Source organism: Mastigoproctus giganteus, chromosome 12 (assembly GCF_048544385.1).
Source record: "Mastigoproctus giganteus isolate SK-2022 chromosome 12, ASM4854438v1, whole genome shotgun sequence".
In the NCBI taxonomy this organism is placed as follows: Eukaryota; Metazoa; Arthropoda; class Arachnida; order Uropygi; family Thelyphonidae; genus Mastigoproctus; species Mastigoproctus giganteus.
The window spans coordinates 155,615,628-155,642,423 of NC_143586.1; the positions used below are offsets into that span (position 1 = coordinate 155,615,628).

The 26,796-nt window shown below is 37.8% G+C and overlaps 1 protein-coding gene across 1 annotated transcript in view; it reads left to right on the forward strand.

The window, feature by feature from the left end:
• Positions 1-26,796, forward strand: part of Sbf (SET domain binding factor) — a 540,931-nt gene that overhangs the window by 139,144 nt on the left and 374,991 nt on the right. The window contains 2 exon segments of the mRNA XM_090386505.1: positions 11,989-12,097; positions 25,702-25,815. Coding sequence (XP_090242631.1) covers positions 11,989-12,097; positions 25,702-25,815 — 223 coding nt within the window.

Consider the following 26,796-nt stretch of genomic DNA (forward strand, 5'->3'; position numbering starts at 1 on the left):
CGAACCCTAGTCTAATCAAGAAGCATGTGCTACGCACTGCTGCTCCTGCCCACCTGGCTATAGAGGCGAAGAGGGGAATGAAGGGATCCTCTTACCAGGAGAGGCTTAAGTTCTGCAAATTGCAGTGGCTGGAGACTAGGCTCCTGTGCAGTGATCTGATTGAGGTGTATAAGGCCTTGAATGGGTTGAGTACTCTGAATTCTGATGGGATCCTTCCACTTGTTCAGATTACGAACCTAAGGGGGCATAAATTCAAATTAAGAAAAGACAGATGTAGAATAGATGTGCGGAAATTTGCTTTTAGCCAGCGGGTGGTTAATTGCTGGAACTAACTTCCATTTGTCGTTGTGGAAGTTGATAGGTTGAATAAATTTAAGGAGGAACTGGACAGGCATTTGGAGGGAATGGTGTGATTTTTTTCCTTTTTTTTTCCTTTTTTTTTTTTTGGCTGATCTGCATAAACTCATACACTTGCTTTCTTGCATCACATGACATTACTACTACTACTACTAAATAATAATATTAAGATTTCCAGTTTTCCGGTATGGTGTCTGTCTTTAGAATCTTCTGGAAGATGTTTAATTGAAGATCCACAATGTACACAGAGCACACCTTAACTATAAAGAGTGGTATACTGTCAGGGCCCTTAGTAGCTTTGTTGGGCAGGTCATTTATCACGTCGATGAGCTGCTGCTTAGTGTTTATAACATCATCCATGGCAGAAAGAGTTTTCTTTTTTACACTAGGTAGGGTTGAAACTTGAGTGGTCGCATCTTGATGATCGAAAGATATGCGAGTCCACTCCTCAAATAGCTTTTCATTTGTGTTGAGATGGTTGTTGCATTTTGGGAAGATTCTCTGGGATTTTGTAATTTGGGATAATATATACTGTTGATGTGCTCCTCTCTTGAAGCGAAGGAAATGAGCTCTCTCTCTTTTAAAAGTTTCATGGTATGTACTGCTTCTCAATTTTAACCATTTTCTATATGCCCTTTGCTTACTTCTAAAGGTAATTTTCATATCAGGATGGAACCACCACTGGGTTCTCTCAGTAATTCTGACTTGTTTAGATGCTCCGATCGTGGCGATATATCTCAGCTGCTCCGCTACGGTCTGGATTGCCTTTTCAACAGATAGTGAAGATAAATTATCCCAATCAGTGGTGGAGAGATGGTTGATAACTATTTCAGGTTTCAGGAATTTTGGAGAAAAAATCAAATCAGAGTGAGTATCCGTATAGTAATTTCTAATTTTCTTTCCCGATAACGTTGGTATGGAGAAGGTACAGGTGATAGGTGAGTGATCTGATGAGAATGAAATAGGATTGGGTATGTTATTACAGTTGGGGAAGTTGTGAATACTAGGTCTAAAGCTTGACCTTTTCTCGTTGGCAGTGTGATATGTCTCCTGAGGTCTAAAGAATTCAAGGTTAACGTTAAGTCTTGTAGAGCTTTTACATGTCTTGGGACTGGCATATTGAAGTCTCCACCTACAACAGTTTGTTGAGTAGGGGCTAAGTTTGTTATTAACCAGGTCTGGAGTTCAATCCATGTAATTTCGGAATGGTCAGGAGGGAGGTAAACCAAACAGAGTTGTATTTTTACTTGTCGGTTCACCAGTGTTACATACAAAGCTTCAAAGTTGTTAGACTGCCTTAATTTAACTCTTGTTGCCTGCCACTGGATTGGGAAGAATATTTGGATGCCCCCCTCCTCTTCCCATACCGCTACTGTTTCCGATACTTTTGTAAGGGGTAGTTTGAAGAAGTATATCAATTTGTCGCTCATTTGTCAGCCAGGTCTCCGTTAAACAGATGAGATCAGTTTCTCTGAGAGATAAAAGCATTTGGAGGGAGTGGAGCTTATTAGATTAACTCCTGACATTTTGTAGGAAATATCGCAATTGCATAGTTTTTGATTCAGTCTCCAAACTAGCCATTAGTTGCTATGTTGGATTAGATTGTGAGTTTTGTCTGCATGCCCTCACGGGGCATCTTTCTTTGAAGGGCTTAACCAGTGTTCCTGGAGGCCAGTTCTTCTGGTTCATGACAGTATTAGTCGCGTTAGATGTGCATATCACTAGGAAGGAGGCGTAGCATGGGTGTTTGGTTCTTAATCTCTTTCCGTCCACTTCAAACCCATATTCTATCAAAAAGAGACTTTTAATACTCTCTGTTCTTGTCTCAGTGCCCAGTCTGGATATGAAGATCCTTTCTCTGGTACAAACAGCTGATATATGGTATATGTCCACCAATCATCTTGCCTGAGTAATCAAAGTGGAGGTTTGTATCAACTGATACATTAGTAGTTCGCTGAGAGAGACTAGGTTTAGATGGGACATGCTTAAATTTTTTACTTTGATTTTTGACTAGGGGAATTTGTACTGTCTCTGTAAATGTGGGACACTCAATTAAAGTCGAATCCGTTATGCTTGTTTTAGGGCTTACAGAGGTCTGGGTGGGGACTATGATTCCTCTTGTACATGATGCTTCAGTCACTGCTGGGGAACCTGTGAATCATGTCTTTGCGGACATGACATGGCTGCCATGTCTTTGCGGACATGACATGACATGGCAGCTTAGTGGAGTAAGAATTTTGTTTAGCGAGTTGTTGTTTATTTCTGAAGTTTGGCACATTTGTTTGCATTCTCTCCTTCGTTCATATGGAGTGGAATCTCAGTGGTAGCAGGCATACTATCTAGAGTGGGCTCTTGAGGTTCGTTGAGGTAAGGATGGTTTAATATTGGTTCTATTAGTGAATGTTGACTTGTTGGAATTCCCATTTCACTAACAAATTATTTGTAGTCATGCAGTTGTGTTTATACGTCATTTAGTTTGTCTAAAATTACTTGGTTTTGGAATCTTAAATGTTGGTTTTCTTTAGTTAGATTACTAAGGTTGGTTTGCAGTGGTAACATCAGCTCCCTAAGTACTCGTTCCAACCGGCTAAGGTGCCCTGAGAGTTGTGCTAGGTGGTCAGGACATAGGCAATTATGTATAGAGGTAGGGTGTTCTTTTCTGGAAGAAGTATTGTGTAGCCGATCATTAACCTTTGATAGGCTCACTTGTCCTTTTTCATTTTCGAGGTGATGCTGGCTCTCTCTTTGTGACAGTTCATTAGTCTCAACCATTTGGATGAGGTGCTTGGGATTTGCCAATCGCTTCTGTTCAAGGTTGTGGTTCTTGCATAGAGAAAACTTCATCCCTGAGATCTTCAGTTTACGCCCCTAGACGTTTTATCGGGAAGGTTAAATGCCCAATACTTTCAGGGAAGGGACATGTTTCCTCCAGCGGGCGACCTTCAAAGTTTGGAAGGGCTAAACATAGTGTCACGTTCTGAACTATGCTCAGTTCTGGCTTGATTTCGTGGTTGTAGATGCCTTATTTCATTCACAATTGGATCTAGTTTTTTGTCATCTGCTTGTCGATGGTTAGATTTTTTGTTGGTTCTTAGGGAAGCTTCCACAACTGAGTTGTGTGTTTCAGTTGGGACATCTAGACTCGTGCTGTTGTTTATTTGGGACTGGCATATTGAATATTGAAATTCATTTAAGTTTACAATGCTCTTTTCACTGTTAGGACCAGCATCAGCCAGGTTTTTGTTATGATGGCTGGCATATACAATACTATCACTAATATGCCATCATCTACATCGATTTCTGTGGAGTTGCGTTCTGGAGACAACTGGCTTAATGTGGGTTGTAAGATTGCCGTTTGCATTAACAACATAACTCTTATTTATGGGAGATTATATCCCAGTATTAAAATTCATTGCAGAGTTTAGTGTAGAAGAGGCAGGTGCACTGTGTTCGCCAACTATTTTGTTGTTAGCATAAACCCTGGGTGTTTTCTCCAATATCTGATCAATTAGCACGTCTCCATGCATAGAATCTTCACTGATGATTGGCTCCTCACATGGAGTTTTGTTTTCATTTACAGAGTTCTCTGAGATGAACACGACAGTAGGACTGACATCACTGTTCCCATCGTTTGTTATTGACAGCGGTTTAGGTTTATCTATATTAACAGAGTTATTATATTGGGTCTCAATTCCTTTCGATTTTGTCCTTTTATTTGCTAGTACTTTTTTACATACAGGTGTTTTACAAGCTTAGCACAAATAGGATTTTTGCTTAGCCAATGATAATTTCGAAAGATTGTAAACACAACAAGCCCCGAAGCTAAGTGAGCAGCTGACACATTGCACGATGAGCACTGCAGACTTTTGGCACTGGCTACACATGCTTTTTGCGGCACATATGGTATTCTTCTGAGTAAGACTTGGCATGTTTAAATTCCACAAATTTTTCTACAGTATAGTGAACATAGAATATCCTGCTTTCAAATGACTTTTAAGTTTAAGCTAAGAATAGTAGTTACTTTAAGACGATTTTCTTAGGCGATGCTCAGTGGATTTATTTGAACTTGCAGGCCATTAGATGTTTGGGAGGAGGCCACTAGGGAATTTACCCCACTCAGTGATTGAGGGATTAAATCGGCGCCATTGTGTGGCAACCTTGACCTCATGAGGTTTGTACCTGCACAGTTTAGCCTTACTTGGGGAATGGCTTACTGTGGTCATGATAAGCCTTTTGTGATGTCTGCTATATATGCAACAGAAAAATGACAAACTTTTAACCTGTAATAGAGAGTTGGACGATAGTTCCATCATTGGATCGCTGATACTAAACAGAGTTTTCTAGTATTTGATTCATCATGGTGCACTGTTATGAACACTATATTTTTAGCTCTTAGCGCGGAGCTTCAAAATGTGTGACCGCAGTAGGACGAACAACATTGACACACAATATCAGTGATATTAATCAGTATTAATCATTATCAGTGATATTAATATCACTGATATTAATACATTTGAAAAGAATGTGTTTCTAAACAATAACAAAGGCTAGTTGAGTGAAATAAATTATATAAATTCAGTTATGTACAAAGATTACAAACTTAACTATAGGAAATAAATTGAAAATATTTTCCTTATTTATCAAACACATATACAAAAATATAAGTAAATTAGGCTGATTTAGTGATCAAACATTAAACAACAGCGCTACGTAAATGATTTGATGATGATTAAAACAGTTCAATAGGAAGAGGATGACTTTTCTATTCTTAACTAACAAAGGTAAGTACTAATTATTACACCTGGTTAACCTCTTTTGATTAAGACTTCATTTTAGGGTCTGTTCCGTCAATTTATTCCTATTTTCTAAATTTCTCCTATTGTAGCTCTGTAGATTTCTTCCCCTTTTGTCAGGGTTTTGATAATCTCACATCTGGGAGCTTCAAGTTACATTAACTTCCAATATTTCATTACTATATTAAGCAGTGCTGTAGTAGTAAAGAATTCAGAACAGGATTGAAAGATACCGTTTGAAATGGTCTGGACATGTCAAGAGGATAAACGAGAAGCGTTTGCCAAGAATAATGTTTTATTTAAAATTAAGGGTCAAAAGACCAAGGGGGAGATCAAGAATGAGGTGGTACGGCACGATAAAGACAGATGTCATTAAGAGAGGAGGAAATGAGTGAAATCAACAATGGAGAGAAGTACACGGACAGGGCATGGAGGTGAGGCTTCATACGTTGACCTGTGGAATAGCGGGAACGATAACAGATGATGATGAGGTAGATATTGATGAGAGAGTGAAGGTTAGCTCTTCTAAGATTTGGGGAGGGTCTTGGTTTGCCTTAATTGGCATGAGTACTTTTAGGTCGTCAGCAAGAGAAATCTTTGGCAAAGGATGTAAAGAAAAACAGTAAAGACTTCTTTACTTATTTAAGCTCTAGAAGGAAGGGGATGAATCAGATTGGTACACTTGATATTGATGGTTCGATTGAGGATTCTGCTTAGGTAGCTGACAAACTGAATAAGTATTTTGCATCTAAATTCACGCATGAGGAATTCTGTAGGGAAGTGGAGGCCAGAATTTTATCAAACTCTAACAAGGAGTTAAATGATTTTGTAATAACTGAGAGAAAAGAGGAGGAGAAATTGCTGAAGTTAAACATAAGGAAGGCACCTGTGGTGGATAGTAGTAGTAGTGGCATGTGATTCAAGAAAGCAAGTGTTATGAGCTTATGCAGCATCAGGCAAAAAAAAAAAAAAAAAAAAAAAAATCACACTATTATCTCCAAATGTCTGTCCAGTTCCTCTTTAAATTTATTTAACTTATCAACTTCCACAATGACAGATGGAAGTTTGTTCCAGCAATTAACCACCTGCTGGCTAAAGGCAAATTTCCGCACATCTATTCTACATCTGTATTTTCTTAATTTGAATTTATGCCCTCTTAGGTTTGTAATCTGAACAAGTGGAAGGATCCAATCAGAATTCAGTGTGCTCAACCCATTCAAGGCCTTATACACCTCAATCAGATCACTGCGCAGGTGCCTAGTCTCCAGCCACTGCAATTTGCAGGAATTAAGCCTCTCTTGGTAAGAGGATCCCTTCATACCCCTCACCAATCGTGTTGCCCTTCTCTGTACATGCTCAAGCAAATCTACATCCTTCCTAAAATGAGGCCTCCAGACCTGTATGCAGTACTCAAGGTGGGGCCTGACCATTGCCTTATACAGAGGGACAATCACCTCCTTTTCCCCGCTAGCAAAATCCCTATATATCATTGACAAAACCCCATGACCTGCCCTGGCAGCCTGTCTGCATTGATCAGAAAACTTCATATGTGACTGCACAATTACTCCCAGGTCTTTTTCATTTTCTACCACCTTAAGTGTAGTACCACACAGTTGGTACGTTTCTCTGGGGTTACTTCTACATATATGCAGTACTTTGCATTTGTCAAGGTTAAACTTCACTTGCCACTTCTTAGCACACTGCCATTGCTGTCATTAACAACCCTGCCAACCTTTGTATCATCTGCAAACTTCGACATTAAATCTGATATACCTTCATCAATATCATTGATAAATATACAAAACAACAGAGGAACCAACACTGAACCCTGTCGGACTCCACTAATAACATTAGTCCACGAAGAGCAGCACCCATTAATTACCACCCTCTATCTTCTCCCACTCAACCATCCTTTTAACCGTTGTAGCAACTTACTCTTAATACCATTCTGCTCCAATTTGTACAATAGTCTTCCATGCACAACAGTGTCAAAAGCTTTCCTGAAATCCAAATGTATGATATCAAAATTATTTTTTGCATCCAGTTCCTTTGTAACCACATCATAATATCCTATCAAATTTGTCGGGCAAGACTTTCCCTTAACAAACCCATGCTGTGTCTGAATTATTGCTGCAGTCTTGTCTAGATGATTCTGTAATGCATCTTTAACCAGTGACTCCCTTATTTTACCCGGAACAGAAGTTAAACTAACTGGTCTGTAATTACTCGTGTCACCCTTCGATCCCCCTTTGGGAATTGGGGATATATTTGCATATCTCCTGTCCGTGGGAACCTCCCCTGAGTCCAAGGATGCTCTCATAGTTATGGCTAAGGGTTTGCTTAGTTGCTTTGCCGCCTCCTTTAATATAACTGGATAGATCCCATCCACCCCAGGCGCTTTCTTATGTTTAACTTCAACAATTTCTCCTCCACTTCGCTCTCAGTTATTACAAAATCATTAAGTACCCTGCTACAATTTGATAACCTTCTGGCATTTTCAAACCTTAATAACTCCTCATGTGTGAATGTAGATGCAAAATACTCATTCAGTTCGTTTGCTATCTGAGCAGGATCATCAACAGTCAAACCATCGATATCAAGTGGACCAATCAGATTCATCCCCTTCTTTTTAGAGTTTATATAAGTAAAGAAATCCTTGCTCTTTTTCTTAGCATCTTTTGCCAAAGATTTCTCGTAATCTGCCCTCGCCTGCCTAACCTCCTTTGTGACCTGTTTACAGACTAGCTTATATCTTCCATAGGCTTCTAAGTCGCTTGATAATTTATATGCATCCCATGCATTTTTCTTCTCTGTCACGAGTCTCATTATTTCATTTGATAACCATTTAGGCCTAAACCTTGAACAATATTTCTTAATAGGTATGAAACTTTTAGTAGCATCCACAATTAATTCCGTGAATGCTTCCCACTTAGAATTTACTGTTGGTAACATTGTCAGTTGATCCCACTGTACAGATTTTAAAAACTGTCATGGAAGCAAAAACCCTTTTCTTTACCCCTGATGGTAATTATATCTTTAAGTAAATCCCACATCAGTACACTGTGATCACTGCCACCTAGTGGTTCCTTTATTTGCAAATTCTTAATACACGAATGATCACTGCTGATAACCAGATCAAGAGTATTACCCTCTCTTGTTGCCTCTCGAACATGCTGCTGCAGAAAACAATCGTCCAATCAATCCACGAAAGTCTTATTAGTGTGTGAGTGACCAATCCACAAGTTCCAGTCAATATCTGGGAAGTTAAAATCCCCCATTATAAGACATTCTGATTTACTAGCCCACTCTATTTCTCTATAGAATCGTTCATTGTACTCATTCGAGTCATTAGGCCTATAACACACTCCAGTACTACCCAGTTATATTAAAGGTGGAAGCAAAGAAAGTAAACAGGCCCTTAGCCATGATTATGAAGTCATCCATGGACTCAGGGGAGTACCCACACAGTGGAGATGTGCAAATGTATCCCCAGCTCACAAAGGGGGATCGGAAGGTGTCATGAGTAATTACAGACCTATTAGTTCATTTCTGTTCCAAGGAAAATAATGGAGTCACTGGTTAAAGCACTGCAGGATCATCTAGACAAGACTGCAGTTATAATTAAGACAAAGCATGATTTTGTTAAGGGGAAGTCTTGTCTGACCAATTTGATTGGATACTATGATGTGATCACAAAAGAACTGGATGCAAAAAATAATTTTGATATCATATACTTGGATTTTAGGAAAGCTTTTGATACTGTTGCACATGGAAGAGTACTGTACATGTTGGAGTAGTAAGGCAATAAGGGCAAGTTGCTACAATGGATAAAAGGATGGTTGAGTGGGAGAAGACGGTGAGTGGTAATCAATGGACACTGCTCTTCATGGACTAATGTTATTAGTGGAGTTTCCCAGGGGTCCGTGTTGGGCCCACTGTTGTTCTGTCAATGATTTATCAATGATATTGATGGAGGTATATCAGGCTTAATGTCCAAGTTTGCAGATCCTGCAATAGGATCTAGAAAAGTTGAGCAGATGGGCTGAGAGGTGGCAACTGAAGTTTGACAAATGCAAAGTACTGCTTATGAGTAGCAGTAACCCCAGAGTAACAGACCAACTGTGAGGTACTACACTCAGGGTAGTGGAGAATGAAAAAGACCTGGGGTTAATTGTGCAGTCAGATATGAAGTTTTCTGAGCAGTGCAAACAGGTTGCAAGAGCAGCTCATGGGGTCTTGTCAATGATATACTGTATAGCAGGGATGGCCAACAAGTCGATCGCAGCTTTAATTTCGGTCAATCACGACGAATTTTAAATATATATAAAAAATAGATTAGTCAAAATTTAAATTTTATTATTATTGTTATGCGCCCCACTGCATACGCTTATTACAAATCTGTTGAACCACATGACTTCTCTTGTTGCCACGCAGCCGCTAGCCTTGTCTAGTGAAAATTCCTGCAGTTACGTTCTGCAGAGCGTAGTGTATGTGTCGAATTCTTATTTAGCTCACTTAATATTAATAACTGGACAGTACTTATACGTTAATTTAATACCCTTTGATTTAAAACGAATACTACTGAAAAAGAGTAAAACACATAATTTTCATCAAGAGTGAGAACTACTTTTTGTAATGGTAAAAGAAAAATGTTGTTGTTTGATTTGCAATGCTTACGCAGCTATACCCAAAAAACGAAATTTAGAAAGGCACTTCAACGTACTCCACGGTAAATACCAATCAGATTTTCTGCCTAATAGTGACCTTAGAAAAAATAAATGAAAAGAATTTAAATCCAGATTATTTGCACAACAAAATTTCTTTATGACACCTAACTTACAATCTAAAGTAGTAACTGTAGCATCATCTGAAGTGGTCGTCTTGCAAAAAATGCAAACTATTTTCTGATGGTCAGTTCATCAAAGACGCATGTTTAGAAAGAACATATTCTCTTTAAATACTAAAAGTGTTATGGACATACAGCTCAGTTGCTCATTTTTATTCGTATGGTTTTCAATGATTCTGCCACCAGAGAAGAACTGCTAGGTATGGTTTCGTTAAAAGAATGAATCAGAGGTTTTGATATACTTAATGCATTCAAAAATTTTATTGAAAAAATTAAATTACCACTATTTAAGTTCGTCTCAATAACAACAGATGGAGCTAAGGTAATGACGGGGCATCTTAACGGATTCATTGCATTGTGCCAAAAGGATGATGAATTCCCAGATTTTTTGTTGCACTGTATCATCCACCAACATTTGTTAGCCAGCAAAAGATTAATACTAAAAGTGTTATGGACATAGCTTTCAAAATCGTGAATTCCATCAGAGGACAGTCTCTTCAAAGGAGAATTTTCAAAATGTAACTCGATGAAAATGAACCAGATCTGATATTACACACAGGTGTGAGGTGGCTGAGTCAGATTAAGTTTCTACAGAGATTTTGAAATTTGTTGAATGAAATTTAAAAAATTTGCTGATCAAAGGAGAGATGATTATTCGCAGCTACAAGATATGGAGTGGTTGTGTGATGTAAACGCAATAAAGTCCGCAAATTATGGGAAGTCTGCTGTGGCAGAACATTTCTGGGAGAAACAACATCAAATTTCCCCAAGGATGCTGTCATCACAGATCATGCACAGGGGGTTCTGGGACCGTCAATGGCTTGAGAGCTTACGCATTGGGGCAGCTAGAAATACTATTAATAGGGATAGGGGTGTACGTTTACACCCCCTCCTGGAAACCGTCGTTCTTGGACGTGATGAACGGTATCAGCTAGCGTGCTCCCGAGCCATTTCCGGTCCCAGTGCGCAAATGGAAAATTCCAACCGTGGAACCATGTGACGTGTGCAGTGGATCTGCTATTTAAGGATGTGCCGCACAGTAGACATATGCTGCTGAGGAAGGAGACTGCTGCCTCCGAAAGCTACAGCAAATTTTATCGCTTTTAATTTCTAGGTTTTTAGTATATTTTATCAGTGTTATTTATTTTTATTGTAAATATATATTTATTTTATTGTAAATATATATTTATTTTATTGTAAATAAAGTGTTTTTAGTTACAGTATTGAATTTATTTATCTTCCGGCTGGTGTGAAGCTTAATCATCAACATGAATTGTCCCAGCCTTGTAGGCCTATTTAGAGATATCCTGAACTAGGTAAACTTTTGGAACTAATAGATGGGTAAAATGGGAAGGTTTTTTTTTTTTTTTTTGTCGATGCCATATAAGCTTGCTTTCTTGCATGCTGGTGCTATACCAGGATATTCAGCTCTAGGATTACTAGTGGAGAATGAGGTCAGTGAACAGGAGGCCAGATAGTACTGCCCCTTGTGAGACTCCAACCGAGATTACTTTGCAGTATTGGGAGTTATTTACAGACAATTTCACTATGCAGTTATGCAGCAGAGATATGAGGAAAGCTAAGATGTCACCACCTATCTGATAGTGGTTTTCGAGTAGCTTTAGGAGAGATGGGATGCGCATGGCATCGAATGTAGACCCAATTATATAGGTGATTGTCAGTTCTCTATTCTCAAAGGCTGTGAGGATTCTGTTAGTAGTTACTAGAAGATTGGTCGCAGTTGATCCGTGTGGAAGTGCATATTGGAGATGTGGGGAATTGTTTGGCTGAATCTCTTTAGTGAGGATCAGCAGCAGTATTTTTTCTAGCAGCTTCAACAGCCAGGATGAGTTTGAGATCAGCCTGTAGGTTTACTTCAGAATTTAACTATTTCTGTGCTGTAGACAGCTAATAGTCAATTGATTTTAGACAAATAAAAAATATAATATATATGAAAACATTTCACAAGTATATTTAATTTATTTGTTTTAGCCATGTATATATTCCATTGTTGCCCGCTGCACTAGTGGAAGTTCTTAGCACACCTACACCTTTCATTATGGGAGTTCATTCATCATTGAAGGGAGAAGTATCTGATTTGGTAAGAAGTTTAATATTAAGTTTTAAGTTGTTTTATCAATTTGATTGTCTTTTTTTTTAAGTCTTACAATTCAAATACTAATGCAGAAATGCATTTTTTTCTTTGAAGAAGGGGTAGTATCTAATTTAGTAAAGTATTTAGATTACGGTATAGTTTAGGACTAAAAGCCTCAGGCTACGTAAATAGTTTAACTAATGTACAAGTTAGTGCATTTGCATCATTTCTGTACATAGCCAACTACATAAGTAGTTATAAATTGGCATCATTAAGTATATCTCATATTGTGAATATCTTCACAACGAGTTGCCATGATATTGCACTACCTCGAATAAGTAATGCTTCACCATAGGAGAAGACTATTGTTACTTATTCTCAGCAGATACCATCACTCATACAGCACCGTTTGGAGCTTACTGGCTCCTCATCAGTGGGTGGGCAGATACCCTGGTGTTGCAATGATGATGACCCAGTTGCGAAGTATAAATCCACAATATGAGAGATGCATGATGGTGTGGAGTAATTTAGATTACGGTATATTTTAGGGCTAAAACCTCAGGCTACGTAAATAATTTAACTAATGTACAAGTTAGTGCATTTGCATCATTTCTGTACATAGCCAACTACATAAGTAGTTATAAATTGTTGTAGTTGGCTATGTACAGAAATAATGCAAATGCACTAACTTGTACATTAGTTAAACTATTTACGTATCCTAAACTATACCGTAATCTAAATTACTCCACACCATCAGGCATCTCTCATATTGTGGATTTATACTTTGCAACTGGGTTGTCATCATTGCAACACCAGGGTACCTGCCCACCCACTGATGAGGAGCCAGTAAGCTCGAAACAGTGCTGTACGGGTGATGGTATCCTCTGAGAATAAGTAAGAATAGTCTTCTCCTATGGTGAAGCATTACTTATTCGAGGTAGTGCAATATCACGGCAACTCCGTTGTGAAGGTATTCACAATATGAGATATTATTATTATTATTATTATTGGCCATACGGTGCAAGGAAGCCCGAGGCTTATGCTGCACCAGCCAAAAAAAAAAAAAAAAAAATCAAAATCTGAATTACAGTGAGAGAGAGAGAGAGAGAGAGAGAGAGAGAGAGAGAGAGAGAGCAAGAGTCAGAAGTAGAAAGGAATCACCAAGAAAGAGAAGAATGATGATATCCAGCTCAGGACCCTGGGTGAGCCAAGCCCATACTCACCAGATCTGAGCCTCTGGGGATCATATACTTAATGATGCCAATTTATAACTATTTATGTAATTGGCTATGTACAGAAATGATGCAAATGCACTAACTTGTACATTAGTAAAGGATTTAATAAGTTTTTTTTAAGTTGCTTTATTAAGTGAGTTTTTTTTTTTTTTTTTTTTTTTTTTTTAATCTTAATACCCTTTACACACAGAAGAGAGTGCAAAGGGTTGCATGGTTCAAAATATGCTAGTTAAGATACATTTTTTCCATTAGTATTCAACTACTAATTGAAAAATAAATTTTAGCTTGCGCGCGCGCACACACACACACACACAAGTACTTATTAGAGCAGTGGTTCCTAACTTGAAAATGATGGGGGTGCCTCATCCCATAGCCCACTGGTGCAGGATTAGTGGCTCTCTCTCTCTCTCTCTCTCAAATATACATACACAAGTATAGTTTAGTAGTTTCTGAAGTTGCAAGTGATTTTTTACATGGAATAATTATAAAGCATGCCGATAGATGGCCATCACATCACCATTTGCATTATTATTTCTCTTCTGTTTTGTGTACACTGTTGCAGTTCTAATTGAATGGCTAGTGCTATTGTAATAGTACCTGTTACAGTAATTTAGATACATTTGTTCTTCATTTATATTTGAATTATTATATGAAATGGTCTTATCTCAATTCAAGAAATGTCAGCAAATATCTTCTGTTCATAGACTTCAACCCATGGTACTATGTACGATAGGTTCTAATACCTCACATGTCAGGCTTTTTGTGAAAAAACTAATATTAATGTAAAAAAAGTTTTCTGTCTCTACCGTTATATACACTGTTGTGCAAAATTTAAGGACCAGTCAGGTTTTCACCTGTAGCTTCTCATAGGAGTGGCCTGGATGTGGGAAAAGCATACCAAAGGAACCTCGTGAGGTACAGAAATGAAGGAAACACCGACACAACAGAAACAAAACGGTACAGAGGAATTTTATTCAAAAATGGCAACATAGCACTGGCTGCCATGATACAGATGCATCACTGCCAAAGATGGAACAAAGGGAAGAGGTGGTCCTCAGTAGGAGTTATGGCCACCCCTAATGTTGATGCAGGCTTTGCACCACCTGTCCATACTTAGAACAATGTTGTTGATAAGTTCTTGTGGTAACGTGGTCCATTCCTCTGTCAGCACCATCTTCGTCTGGTGAACATTTTCTGGTAGGTGTGGACGTGCCGCTGGCCTTGTTTCATATGTGTTCGATGGGATTTAGATCGTGGGAAACGGGCAGGTGAATCCATATGAACAATGTCCTTGCTTTCCAAAAGCATATCAACAGCTGCAGTGCGATGGGGTGTGGCGTTATCATCCATAAACACGAACTCGGGGCCAATGGCACCTCGGAACAGATGCACATGGGGAAGGATTACCTCAGTACAGTAGCGTGCACTGGTTACAGTACCGCCTTCCAGTATCTGTAGTTGTGGACTACCATCCAAGATAATGCCTCCCCCAGATGAGAACACCTCGACTACCATATCGATCCCTTTCAGATTAGCTGACATCCAGAATTGCTGCTGAGACTGAATCTACTATCATCAAAGTTACTTTTTCTTGAACTGCCTTATCAGATTTATTGGAAAACCATGGTTTAGATAAAGAATAAATTTTAAAGTGGATTGTGGAATAAATCAGTAAAGAGTACCTTAAGTAAATATTTTGGGGTTGTAACTTTTAGAAATAGTGTTGGTTCTTAAGTTTTTCACACCAGTGTGTGTGTGTGTGTGTGAGTGAGGTTTTTGTATAAGTAATTTTCATGAAACTACTCGCCTATCTTGCGACTGGCTGCCATGGTACAGATAGAGCTAATAAGTATATATGTATTTTTATATAAATGTTGTGTATTATAGTTAAAGGTCATTGTCTGACTGTTTAGCTAATGGGAGGTGTAATTAGGATACAAATAGATATTCCTGTCCTCATATTACATTAATAGCTCAGAGTGTGAAAGAATTTTAGTAAACAGTATATGATTGGGCTGTTATTAACACGGTCAGGAAATTGCGCTCCCGGATAACCTGAGCACCAGCTTTATATTCTTCAATCATATTCATTCAACTGCCTTTTCTGGAACAACCTTCCTTCATACGTATTCCCTGAAAATTACAGTCTACAGAAGTTCAAGTCTAATGTCAACAAATGTCTTCTTTCGTCTTCTCAACCTCCAACCCAAGCACGGTACTAAGTATTATAGGTTCTAATACTTCTCGTGTTTGGGGTTTTCATAAAAAAAAATATATATATATATATATATATATATATATATATACTGTTTACTTTCCTACAACTAAAATTCTTCCACACTATATATATATAAACATACAAATAAATTAGAATGAGAGTTAAAATAAAAAATTGTATATTTAAAAAAATTATTTTATTTTTATTATGAAAAATTCCGTTTCCAACTATTTTAAACGTTATTCAAATATATGTATAATTATATCACATGACAGTAGTGGGCGAATTGCTAACGCTGCGCCTGTGCTGCCATCCATAGTTCATTATTCGTCTATATAATCTGGTTAAGATTACTTTTGTCAGTAGTGTGGCTTTGCACTGGAGTGCTCGTATCTGTTCTATTTTTTTAATTTTCGCTGCATCAGGACCACCACTGTTCAAATCCCCTGCATTGGTGGTTCGATCTGGGGATTGGATGGCGGACTGATCTTTCTATCGATTCTCCTTTGTGGCGAGACGTCTAGTGATCAAAATGCAGCGATTCCCTGACCATTATTGGCCTTGTGGTCCTCGGTCGAGATGGGGCGTAATGGTCAGTCTATTTTTAGTTTATTTTTGTTTTGTTTCATTGTAATGGTTTACATCTCTGCTGGTAATGTTTTACATAAATTTGGACCTGATGCCCATTAGAGGGGGTTCCGTTAAATTTCTATTTAATTGAATTTCAAAATTCAATGAATTATTATTCTTATATTTAGATTTTCTAAATTATTTTAGAGAGTTTCTGCTGTAATATTTTTACTCTTGTTACCCCACTCTCTTACCTCCCCATTTGGTTTGATTTAATTTAGGTTTAATTTCGACTATTTTCGCTCTTGTCTTGTCTTTGTCATACTGCTGGCATTATTTTATTTTATTTTTTTACTCTCATTCTAATTTACTTGTATGGTTATATTTCAAGCATCATGTAGAAGAATATGCGTTCTGTTGCCTCTGATGTATGCTGTACCTTTTTATTTTATGTTTATTATGAAATATTCCGTTTCCAACTATTTTAAATGTTATTCAAATATATGTATAATTATATATATATATATATATATATATATAAATAAATGGGTATTCAGTGTAACCCCTTAAATGTAATGTTTAAAGATGAACGTTTAAAGTTGATGAAATGGTTTCAGTGAATGCGAGATTAATAAATCAGGTATGACAGATGCACCTAAAAGCATACTTATGCATACTTTGGGCATATTTAATTCAACTTATATATTTGACAAAACATATGTACGTACATGGTGTTATTTTGAATTTTCACATGTGTAATGGTTTTTTAAATTTAGCTGGAAGTGATTAATAGTTTCATATTTATTTGTTTTGGGAATAACAAGTGTAAAAACATATCTTTAAATTTAATTTTTCATTTAATAATTATTGCAGTCCATTATGTCGGTACACAAGCAAAATTAAAAACATATTTCAAGAATAATAAAGAAAATTGGGGTCTGATCCCAATTTTCTTTATAAGTATGGAACTATTAGTGTCCATGTGCTGTTATCTTTGTCACAATACAAGGTGATGGATTAACCTTTCTAATGATGTGGGCCATGGTGCCTCCGTAGCCAGGTGGGCAGGAGTGGCAGTGCGTAGCACACGCTTCTTGATTAGACCAGGGTTCGAGCCTGTGACCACCAAATACCGAGGATGCGGAAAGGTCAGGGAATGACCACCGCATATCCCCGGAGCAATATGGCCTTAGTTGCTAATGCTCCTAAAAACCAAATAACAAACGATGTGGGCCATATTTCAATTGAATAAATTTTATGCAGATTACCAGTATCTTTTATACCTTTTTGATTTTAGTAAAATAATAAAAATGATCCTAATTTGTTATTTTATTTACTATTTATTATTAAGAAAATATTGTTATCATATATTTATTTAGATATTGACCAAAGCGACATTTGTTTATTAAAAATAAATAAAACTATCCTACTAATAAAAAAAATATATAAATAAATAAATAATACAGAAAATTGAGGTCTGACTGATTAGTTTTCTAATCTTTGATTAATGCATAGCCCAATGGTTAAGTGCTTGTGGATCAGACTGTCAATTTTAACCACCCAGAAAGGTAGCTTATTCCAATGGGAGACAAAATGCTAACTAAATATGAGAACTAAAGCCAGAGGGCATATAAATATCACATTTTTTGCTAAATGTGATATTTATATGCCCTCTGGCTTTAGTTCTCATATTAATATTGAAATTTCAATGTCATTCAGTCTTTCCTCCACTGCCCTATTCACCTAAATCAGATCTCCCCCTCTCTGTGCTTTATTTCTAAGCTCTGCAACCCACACCTTCTCTTCGCATCTCTTTACATATGGATGTCCCAATGCTATTCTCATTTTGGAGAGGCATCCATTTTTTCACTCTTTCAAGCAGTGAAATGCCTTTCCTTAAATTCAGCCTCCAAAGCACACTATTCCAATTGCAGTCTCCCTGTTGACTTGTACAATGGAACTATAGCCTTCTTCTCTCTAGATGAAAAGATAAGGTAAATCACTGATATGACGTTATGCGCCTTCCATCATGTCCGATTATATCAAAACTTCCAAGTCTCTTTCCTTATTTACTCCCAGTTCATTCCCCTCCCATTTAGTGTATAAGTTATAAGTTATTCCCAGGATATTATTTGGCAAATGTAGAACCTTACATTTTGCAGCATTAAAATGACTGCCATTTCTCTGCCCATCCACGAATCCTGTTCAGACCAAAGAAACCAGTTTGATGCACATCATTAAATACCTTCCTTGCCTCTAAATTGTAGTCTTACTATTTGTGGATTTTTGTATATCCTTGTTCTGTCTTATCAATGTTTATCACAAATATAACTTAGTTTGTCAAGTATACTTATTCTAAACAAAATGCTTCAATTTGGTTTCCCATTTCTGTTATCATACACTGGTTCAGATAAATTACTTCTTTAGTTGATGCAAAGTGGTATAAGGTACAACTTTATATCTTGAATGAAGTAAGCATATTTAATTTGTACAATGAAGTATTGTACAAATTAAATGCATGCAAGTTATTATCAGGCATAGGATCATCTTGCACATGCTAGTACAAATTAATTCAGTTGACTATATTCTTTTCTCATAAAACAATTAGCATAACCTTCAAATTTAGTTCTGTTAAATACATGCATGATTTGATCACTTAAGCATGCTAGCATCATTAATCCTGCTCAATATATGATATTCAACTTAACTTTTTTTTTTCTTTTACTTAGTTTCTGCCATTTCAATAACCTTTTTGGAGTTGTCTGTTATTTCTCTTATGTCACATAACAATAAGCACATCTTGGTGAGAAAATTTTGAAATTGAAAAATCCCAATATACTGCAGCTTGTATAGAATTTTCCCACGTGAAATCATGTAAGGACCATGAAATCATGGTCCTTGAGGTTGTCACAGACATTCTCTCAGATATGCCAGACAAGCTGTACTTGCTACCTGGGAGTCTAAAACGCTGATGGAACTGATATTCAGGTGACATTCAAGTCAAGTGGACCCAATTTCAGCAAAGTCCGGGCGGTCTGTGGCAGCCAAATCCTCTGCTTGCACCTTCACGATGGTGGGACTGTTAGTAATCCTGGGTATAACCCCCACGCACAAGCACACTGTGGGTGACCACCCAGGTGTGAACCAACATAAGCAGGGGCCGAGGTGTGGCACCCACACCACATGGAGGAATGCCGCCCCCTCTGTGTTACCAGGCAATACTAGGCGGTAAATGAATCTCATCAACCGGTGCAATAACACCACTTTGCTTATTGGAGGCTTGAAGTGGTGAAACCCATGTTTAGTCTGCAGAGCTAAGTTCCAGTCAGCCCTTCCCCATCTCTTCCATCATGCAGTATGACTGATGACTTTTGAGGTTATGATGGACATCATGGCGAGATCCAACTTCCTTACATTTCAAGGGTACAGCTCTAAAATGGTGTTTAAAGGCTGGTCGCTAGTTATTACACCAGACTGAACCTATTGGTAACTCTTTAGGAGGCTTCCGGATCAGCTAGTGTATAATCTTGCTACCTCTACTGTACCAGATAGTGACTGGAGAGAGTCCGAGTATTGTATATGCGGGAGGCATTGTCAAGGCCACGTTATGTCAGAGGTCTGGGTATATTCTTACCATGCGTATGCCATATCCAAAAATTTCATTACTTCATACAGCATGCCCCCCCCCCCCCAACTTTTTTTTACTGTTGAATACACCATCACTTGTCAAACTAATAGAGTAAGCTTATCTGCGAAAAGATCTAAACCTCCCAAACATTTCCTAGTTCATTTCACAAATGTACGTGGTCTCAATTCTAATCTCGATGTCTATTTCCACTTGCAGTCTGCCAAACCCCCATGTACTTTTTCTGACAGAATCTCAGTTATCAGTTGATTCAACTGCTGCTCAACTCAGTTGCCCAAATTATTCGTTGTATGATTCCTTTCACCTCAAAGGTGGTACTTGTGCCTATGTCCATTCCGATATTCCCTGTCAGAGACTTGGTAATTTGGAATCTCCTCTTTTCGATCTTCTCTGCTTTAAAATCTCTCTACCTCATTCTGTCAAATTCATCAGTTGTCTCTACCGTTCTCCCAACTCCACTAATCACTCGGAGCTCTTTGACTTCCTCTCTTTGAAACTTGACTTTCTGCAGTCCAACTTTCCTAACAGTGAGGTAATTTTCCTTGGTGATTTTAATGTTCATAACTCCAGCTGGCTTCCATTTTCTAGTCACACCGTCCCAGCCGGTCGAGATGCTGAGGCTTTTGCAATTACTAGTGACATTGCACAGATTGTTCATTTACCTACAAGAATACTGGACAATCCCAACCATACAGACTACACGCTTGATCTTTTTCTCACAAACAACCCTTCTAAGTACACGGTTGAAGTGAGTAGGAGCTGCTATTTATTTTCACAGAAAATAAATAGCAGCTCCTACAACTGCCAAGAGAGTCTATAAATATGAGCAAAGCACTGCTTTCCTGTGTCAATAAATTTGTCAGGGCCACCAGGCCACCTCTCTTGTCAATCACAGTTATAAAAGATCAGTGAGAGATGAATACAGAGACAATATGTCATCAACATTGATGGAGGATAAATGGATCATTAGTATGTCACAACATTCACAACAGACATAGCTTAAGTCTATGTACTTATACTGTGCTGCCACTTTATTAGGTACACCTAGTAGCATGTTGAGCCTCCTTTAGCCTTCAAAACAGCCTGAATTTGTCTAGGCTTGGATTGAACAAGATGGTGAAAACATTATGCAGGAATGGAGTACCATGCAGACAAGTGTGTCACGCAGTTCCTTGAGATTCGATGGAGGTGTAGGCCTGCAGCAAACAGCCCTTTCCAGCTCATCCCACAGATGTTCAATAGGATTGAGATCTGTGGACTGAGCAGGCCACTACAGCAAAGAAATGTCATTGTCATGTTCCTGGAACCATTCCATAGTGATTCGGGCTTTGTGCACCTGCACAAAGCCCGAATCTCATTATTCTCAGTCAGATGGTTACTTCCTGCTGAAAGTAACCATCTGACTGAGGATAAACTGTCAACATAAACGGATGCACTTGGTCAGCAATGATGTTTAGGTACGATGTGGCATTCAGACTTGAATCTATGGGTATCAATGGACTCAACGTGTGCCAAGAAAACATTCCTCACACCATAACACTGCCCCTACCACCTTGCACAGTAGTCATCAGACATGACAGATCCATGGATTCATGTTGTTTTCGCCAAATTCTGAGCCTTCCATCAACATGATGCATCAGGAATTTCGACTCATCTGACCAAGCAACTGTTTTCCAATCCTCGATAGTCCAGTGCAGGTGTTGTGCTCACAGGAGGTATGCTCTCTTGTTCTTCATTGATGACGAAGGTATGCGATGTGGCCGTTGGATGTTGTAGCCAATTTGCAACAAAGTGTGACTAGTGGTCCATTGCGATAATTTGTTCTGCACACCAAGGTTGTATTCTGATGTGATATGTGACATTATGGCCCGTCTGTTTGCACAATTCTAGGCATTCTCCTCTGACCACTCTCATTAACAAGTGATTTTCTTCCACTGGAGTGCCGTTGAGAGGATGTTTTCTGTGCGTTGCACCATTTTCGATACACCCTTGAAACTGTGGTGCGCGAAAAGTTCAGGAGAACTGCCATTTCAGAGATGCTTTGTCCAGCATGTCTTGCGCCTACTACCATGCCACGTCCAAAATCCGTTAGATTGCTCCTTTTCCCCATTCTTGCTACGGTTTGTACGCTTAACTGATACTAGAAAGGTTGTTCTGCTGCATTTATATCCACAACTGTGATGATGTGACTTGCAACATTGTGGGACAAACCATTTGTGTGCGCAGCAGGGATGTTTGTTTGTTTTTTTGTTTATTTGGTTTTTAGGAGCATTAGCAACTAAGGCCATATTGCTCCGGGGATATGCGGTTGTCATTTGCAGCAGGGATGTACCTAATAAAGTGACAGCATAGTATATGTAGAGCAAAAAGGGTCATTAATGCAGCTACCCCAACACTGTTCTGCCTTCGAAGTGATTTATGTGCTGAAAAATTTAATACTTGTATAGCAAAAGCTCTATAACTATGATTAAATTTGATAAATTGTGCACTTAGTTGGCTTCTAACTGACTTTCTGCATGAAGGCCTAAGACCTTCATGCAGAAAGTGTTTCTTCAAGGCACTTCAAAGTCTTCTGGCTCTAAACAGAATTCTTTGATAGCTAGTTGCCAACTGAATTTTTGGAAGTGTTAAGCTAAGTGTTATTTTAGTTTAAATATAATCATTTGGAGAATCAATTAATCATCCAATAGTACTGTTTGATGAATAAGTTTTTTGTATCAAATCTAAAGGAAATAAAAGAAAACTCAGAGGTTCCATCCAGTACTTCTCAATTGAAGATAAAGAAGTAGTTACTTTGCAGTATCAGTTGTGTCACTCTTAAGTGTGAGAATCTAACGAGATGGTATTATGAAAGAAGAAGAAGAAATAAAGAATTGATATACAGTGGTCTTTGGTTAGGGAAAATGAAAAGTACAGCAAGAAGCATGAAATATAATAGATTATCCCAAATCATGCTTGTCATTTTAACAATTCATCATGGCAACATTGAATGTAAGACAATATTCTGCCATGTGAAAAAAAAAAAAAAAAAAAGAAAAAAAAAAGTAAATTTTTTTTTTTTTTTTGTGAAGCTTTGGAAATGCCATTGTTATTAAGTACTTGACTTGACATTTCTGAAGAAAGCAAAACCTTAATAGTATCTTTTTTTAAAGCAGTCACAATCATTGATATCTAACAGACAATCTGTACAGACAATTTTGTACAGTACAGTACGGTACAAGCAAGCAAGCTCTGGCTTTATTTTATTATCAAATGCAAATGTTGTCAGGTGAAATTTCATGTCTAATGCAGTTTGGATTTTGTAAAACGTCCTATCCTTTGTTTAAAATCCCCTCTAATTTTCCTGTTTTTTGTAAAGAATTCTTTTTATGAAAAACAACTATTTTGTTCAGAAAAACCATGTTCTTCCTCCTCCGCCTCACAGTCACCTGATCTCCAGTTTTTTGGAATTCAAAAGTTTACAACTATGCAACAGCAATACCTTTTTGACTGAACCTTGTAGAATCAGATGATGTATTACTCATTGTTCAGGCTGCTTCTTTGGAACAGATTTATAAACTTGTGACATGTGAACCACTTTTGTGTGCTATATTTTATATTTACAATATAAATATGTACAGTGAAACTTTCCTTTAACGGACAGCCGTGAGGAACGAAAATTTGTCCGTTAGAGAGAAGCGTCCGCTAACAAGAAGTCTGAGGGAGAAAAAGAAAGAAAGAAAGAAAGAAAGAAAAATCGTTAAACGTTTAATGTAAAATTAAATTAAATTATATACAAATTTTGCACAATATTTTTGTAAATAATATACATACAATTGTGCTATGCATATTATGACTTTATCTTAAAAAAAATACATACAGTAGTCACTTATTTTCTTCTGCACCTTCTTCCGGCTGATAATTTTGTTTTCAACATTTGTTTGGAGTGAAGAAACCGTCGAAAGTCCTTCAGTATCTTCTTCAGTGGCGAAAAACATTTTTAAACGATTGATTTATATGAGCGCTTCTATTTTCATCGGTGGTTCGTCGTTAATATGTTCTTCAACAGAATGACCTCCTTCCATTTCTTCATCCTCATGAGGAACTTCTTGAAAAATATCGATGATAATGTCGTTGATATCTAGAGCACCATCTTCTGTAGTGAGGTTCGAGTCTATATCTTTGTAGCCATGGTCACTTGCAGCTGAAGTATCGTACATTATCAATAGATGTTGAAGTTCTTGTTCTTCTTGGTGCTCCACATTGCTGTTCACAACTTCAATTTTTGCGTTTGAGAAGCCAGACTTTACAAAACAGTTCACAACAGTTTGTTTTCTAATTGCGTTTACTGAATAGGAAATCCATTGAATCAGCATCTAGGATGCTGAGTTTCTTTGCAAGGTCACTCACACATGTTACATCGTTCATGTTTGCAATGAGATGTCTTAAAACACGTTTTCTGTAGTGAAGTTTAAAATTTTTTATTATCCCTTGATCCAAGGGCTGTGACACTCTGCAGATGTGTTTGGTGGCAGAAAAACGATTTGAATGTTGGACAATTCAATGTTGCGGATGAGATGCAGCATTATCCATGAAAAGAATAATTTTTCTGTTTTGACGAATCATGTTTTGGTTAAATTGACTTATCCACCCGTCCATACCTTCCAACGAGGATTTAGTGGTTTTCCTATAACAAGAGGTTGTTCAAAGTCTCCCAGCATATTTGTACACAATAGTACAGTCAAGCGTTCCTTAGAAATTTTTCTGCCTTGGCACTTTTCGTTTTTTAGACTCATTGTTTTTTCAAGAAGAGCTTTAAAAAACAACTCTGTTTCGTCACAGTTGTAAATATCCTTAGCTTCAAAATCACGACATAAATCTTCCAATTTGATGGTCCACTCTGTTACAACCCCAGTATCAACAGATCTACTTTCACCACTTACGGTTTTCTAAGAAATTTTATGCCGAGTTTTGAACTTGTCTAGCCATCCCACAGAAGCTTTGAACTCATTTACTCCCATAGATTTCGCAACCTCCAAAGCCTTTTCCCTAATAATAGGCCCATTAATGGGAATTTTTTTAGCACGTGCGCGACAAAACCACTCATACGTAACATTGTCAATTTGAAGTCCAACAGTTTTCGGGAATGATTTTTGAACCTGATCATTTACGTGTTGCCAAAATTGTTTGAGCAGTTCATTTTTTTCCTTTAGGATGTCGCTTACCTGCCTCTTCCCGATTTTGAATTTTGCAGCGAGATTGCGAACACTATTTTTTTGCCGATCATACGCATTAATGAGTTCGACTTTATCTTTTAAAGTTTACGAGAAGACATTGTGCACTTCACACGACACTGAACAAAACTGAAACTCAAAAGACGAAAGGCCGACAAAATTTCTCCACCCCCATGCACACATCGAATTCATCAGAAGTTTTACACGTGCCTTAAAATTCTTGAAAAAGGGTTTAGAACCGCGACGTAAACCTTGATAAAATTCAGAGAATCGGAAATAGAAAATAAACACGATTGAGGCAATACGTGGAAGAAACGTTCCTAGAAAAATGGCCGTGAGCTCGCCCGCTGTCCGTTATGGGGAGATCAAATTAAGTGCTAATCTAAACGAAACAGTGCAGATTGCCTGTCCGCGTCCGTTACAGAGAATGTCCGCTAGACAGAAGCTGAAAACACGTTAAAACCAATAGAGGAGATTTGGGGAATTTGGAGATGTCCGTTAAAGAGAGGTGTCCGTTAGGAGAAGTTTCACTGTATATGAATATGATACAATCTCCATAATGCAATTTCCACTTTCTATACTGAATCAATAAAAATTTTCATCATAATAGTTTTCTCAAATGAGTTGCAAAATGTTATGATTATATTATGATTACTGCTTCAGAAATTTTAGATTTAATTTGATTTAATATTTTTATTACTGTTATTTATTTTTATAAAATTTTTTAGTTAGATGTTCTCATAGTAGACTTGGATGGTGGGTCGATATTAGTTCCTGAATGTATAACAATTCCTATGCTTCCTGAACCCCTCCACTCTCAGCTCTACACACATTTATGCATGGTAAGCCATATTTTGACTTTTTCCTAAGTAATTTAGTTTTGGGAGACCACATTTCTGTACTAATAATAATAGTAATAGTAATGGCAAATTATGCAAGAAAGCAAGCTTTTATATGCATCAACTGTGGGGGGGACACCAGTCCACCCATCCATACCTTCCAAGAATTTGTCTAGTTCTCCTTTGAATTTATTCAACCCAGCCACTTCCATAACAACAGATGGAAGCCTGTTCTAACAATCAACCACCTGCTGGCTGAAGGCAAACTTCTGCACATCTATCCTGCAACCATCCTTCCTCAGCTTGAAATTATGCTCCCTCATTTGTGTAGTCTCAGCAAGTGGAAGAATACCATTAACATTCAGCTTGCTCAACCCATTCAAGGCTTTAAACACCTCAATCAGATCTCCCTACAAGTACATGGTCTTGAGATGATGTAGTTTGTAGAACTGAAGCCTTTCTAGGTAAGAGCACCTTTTTGTTCCCTTCCACAATTTGGTTGTCCTTCTCTGCATCCGTTCCAGCAGTTCTACCTCCTTCCTAAAGTAAGGCCTCCAGACCTGTATACAGTACTCAAGATGCAGCCTAACCATGGACTTATATAAGGGGATAATCATCTTATCTGTACTAGCAAATTTTATATATATCATTGACAAAACACTATGAGCTATACTGGCAGCATGTCTGCACTGCTTAGAGAATTTCATATCCGACTGCACAATTACTCCAAGTCATTTTTATTCTCCACTACACTAAGTATAGTGCCACACAGTGATAAGTTACTCTGAGGTTACTGCTACACGTGCAGTACCATGCGTTTGTCAATGTTAAGTAAACGTCAGCTGCCATTTCTCAGCCCATCGCCCAAATTTCCCCAGATCTTGTTGCAGTAGCTCACCCTGATGACTGTCGTTAGCTACCCCGCCAACCTTTGTATCATCTGCAAACTTAGACTTTAAGCCTGATATACCTTCATCACTATTG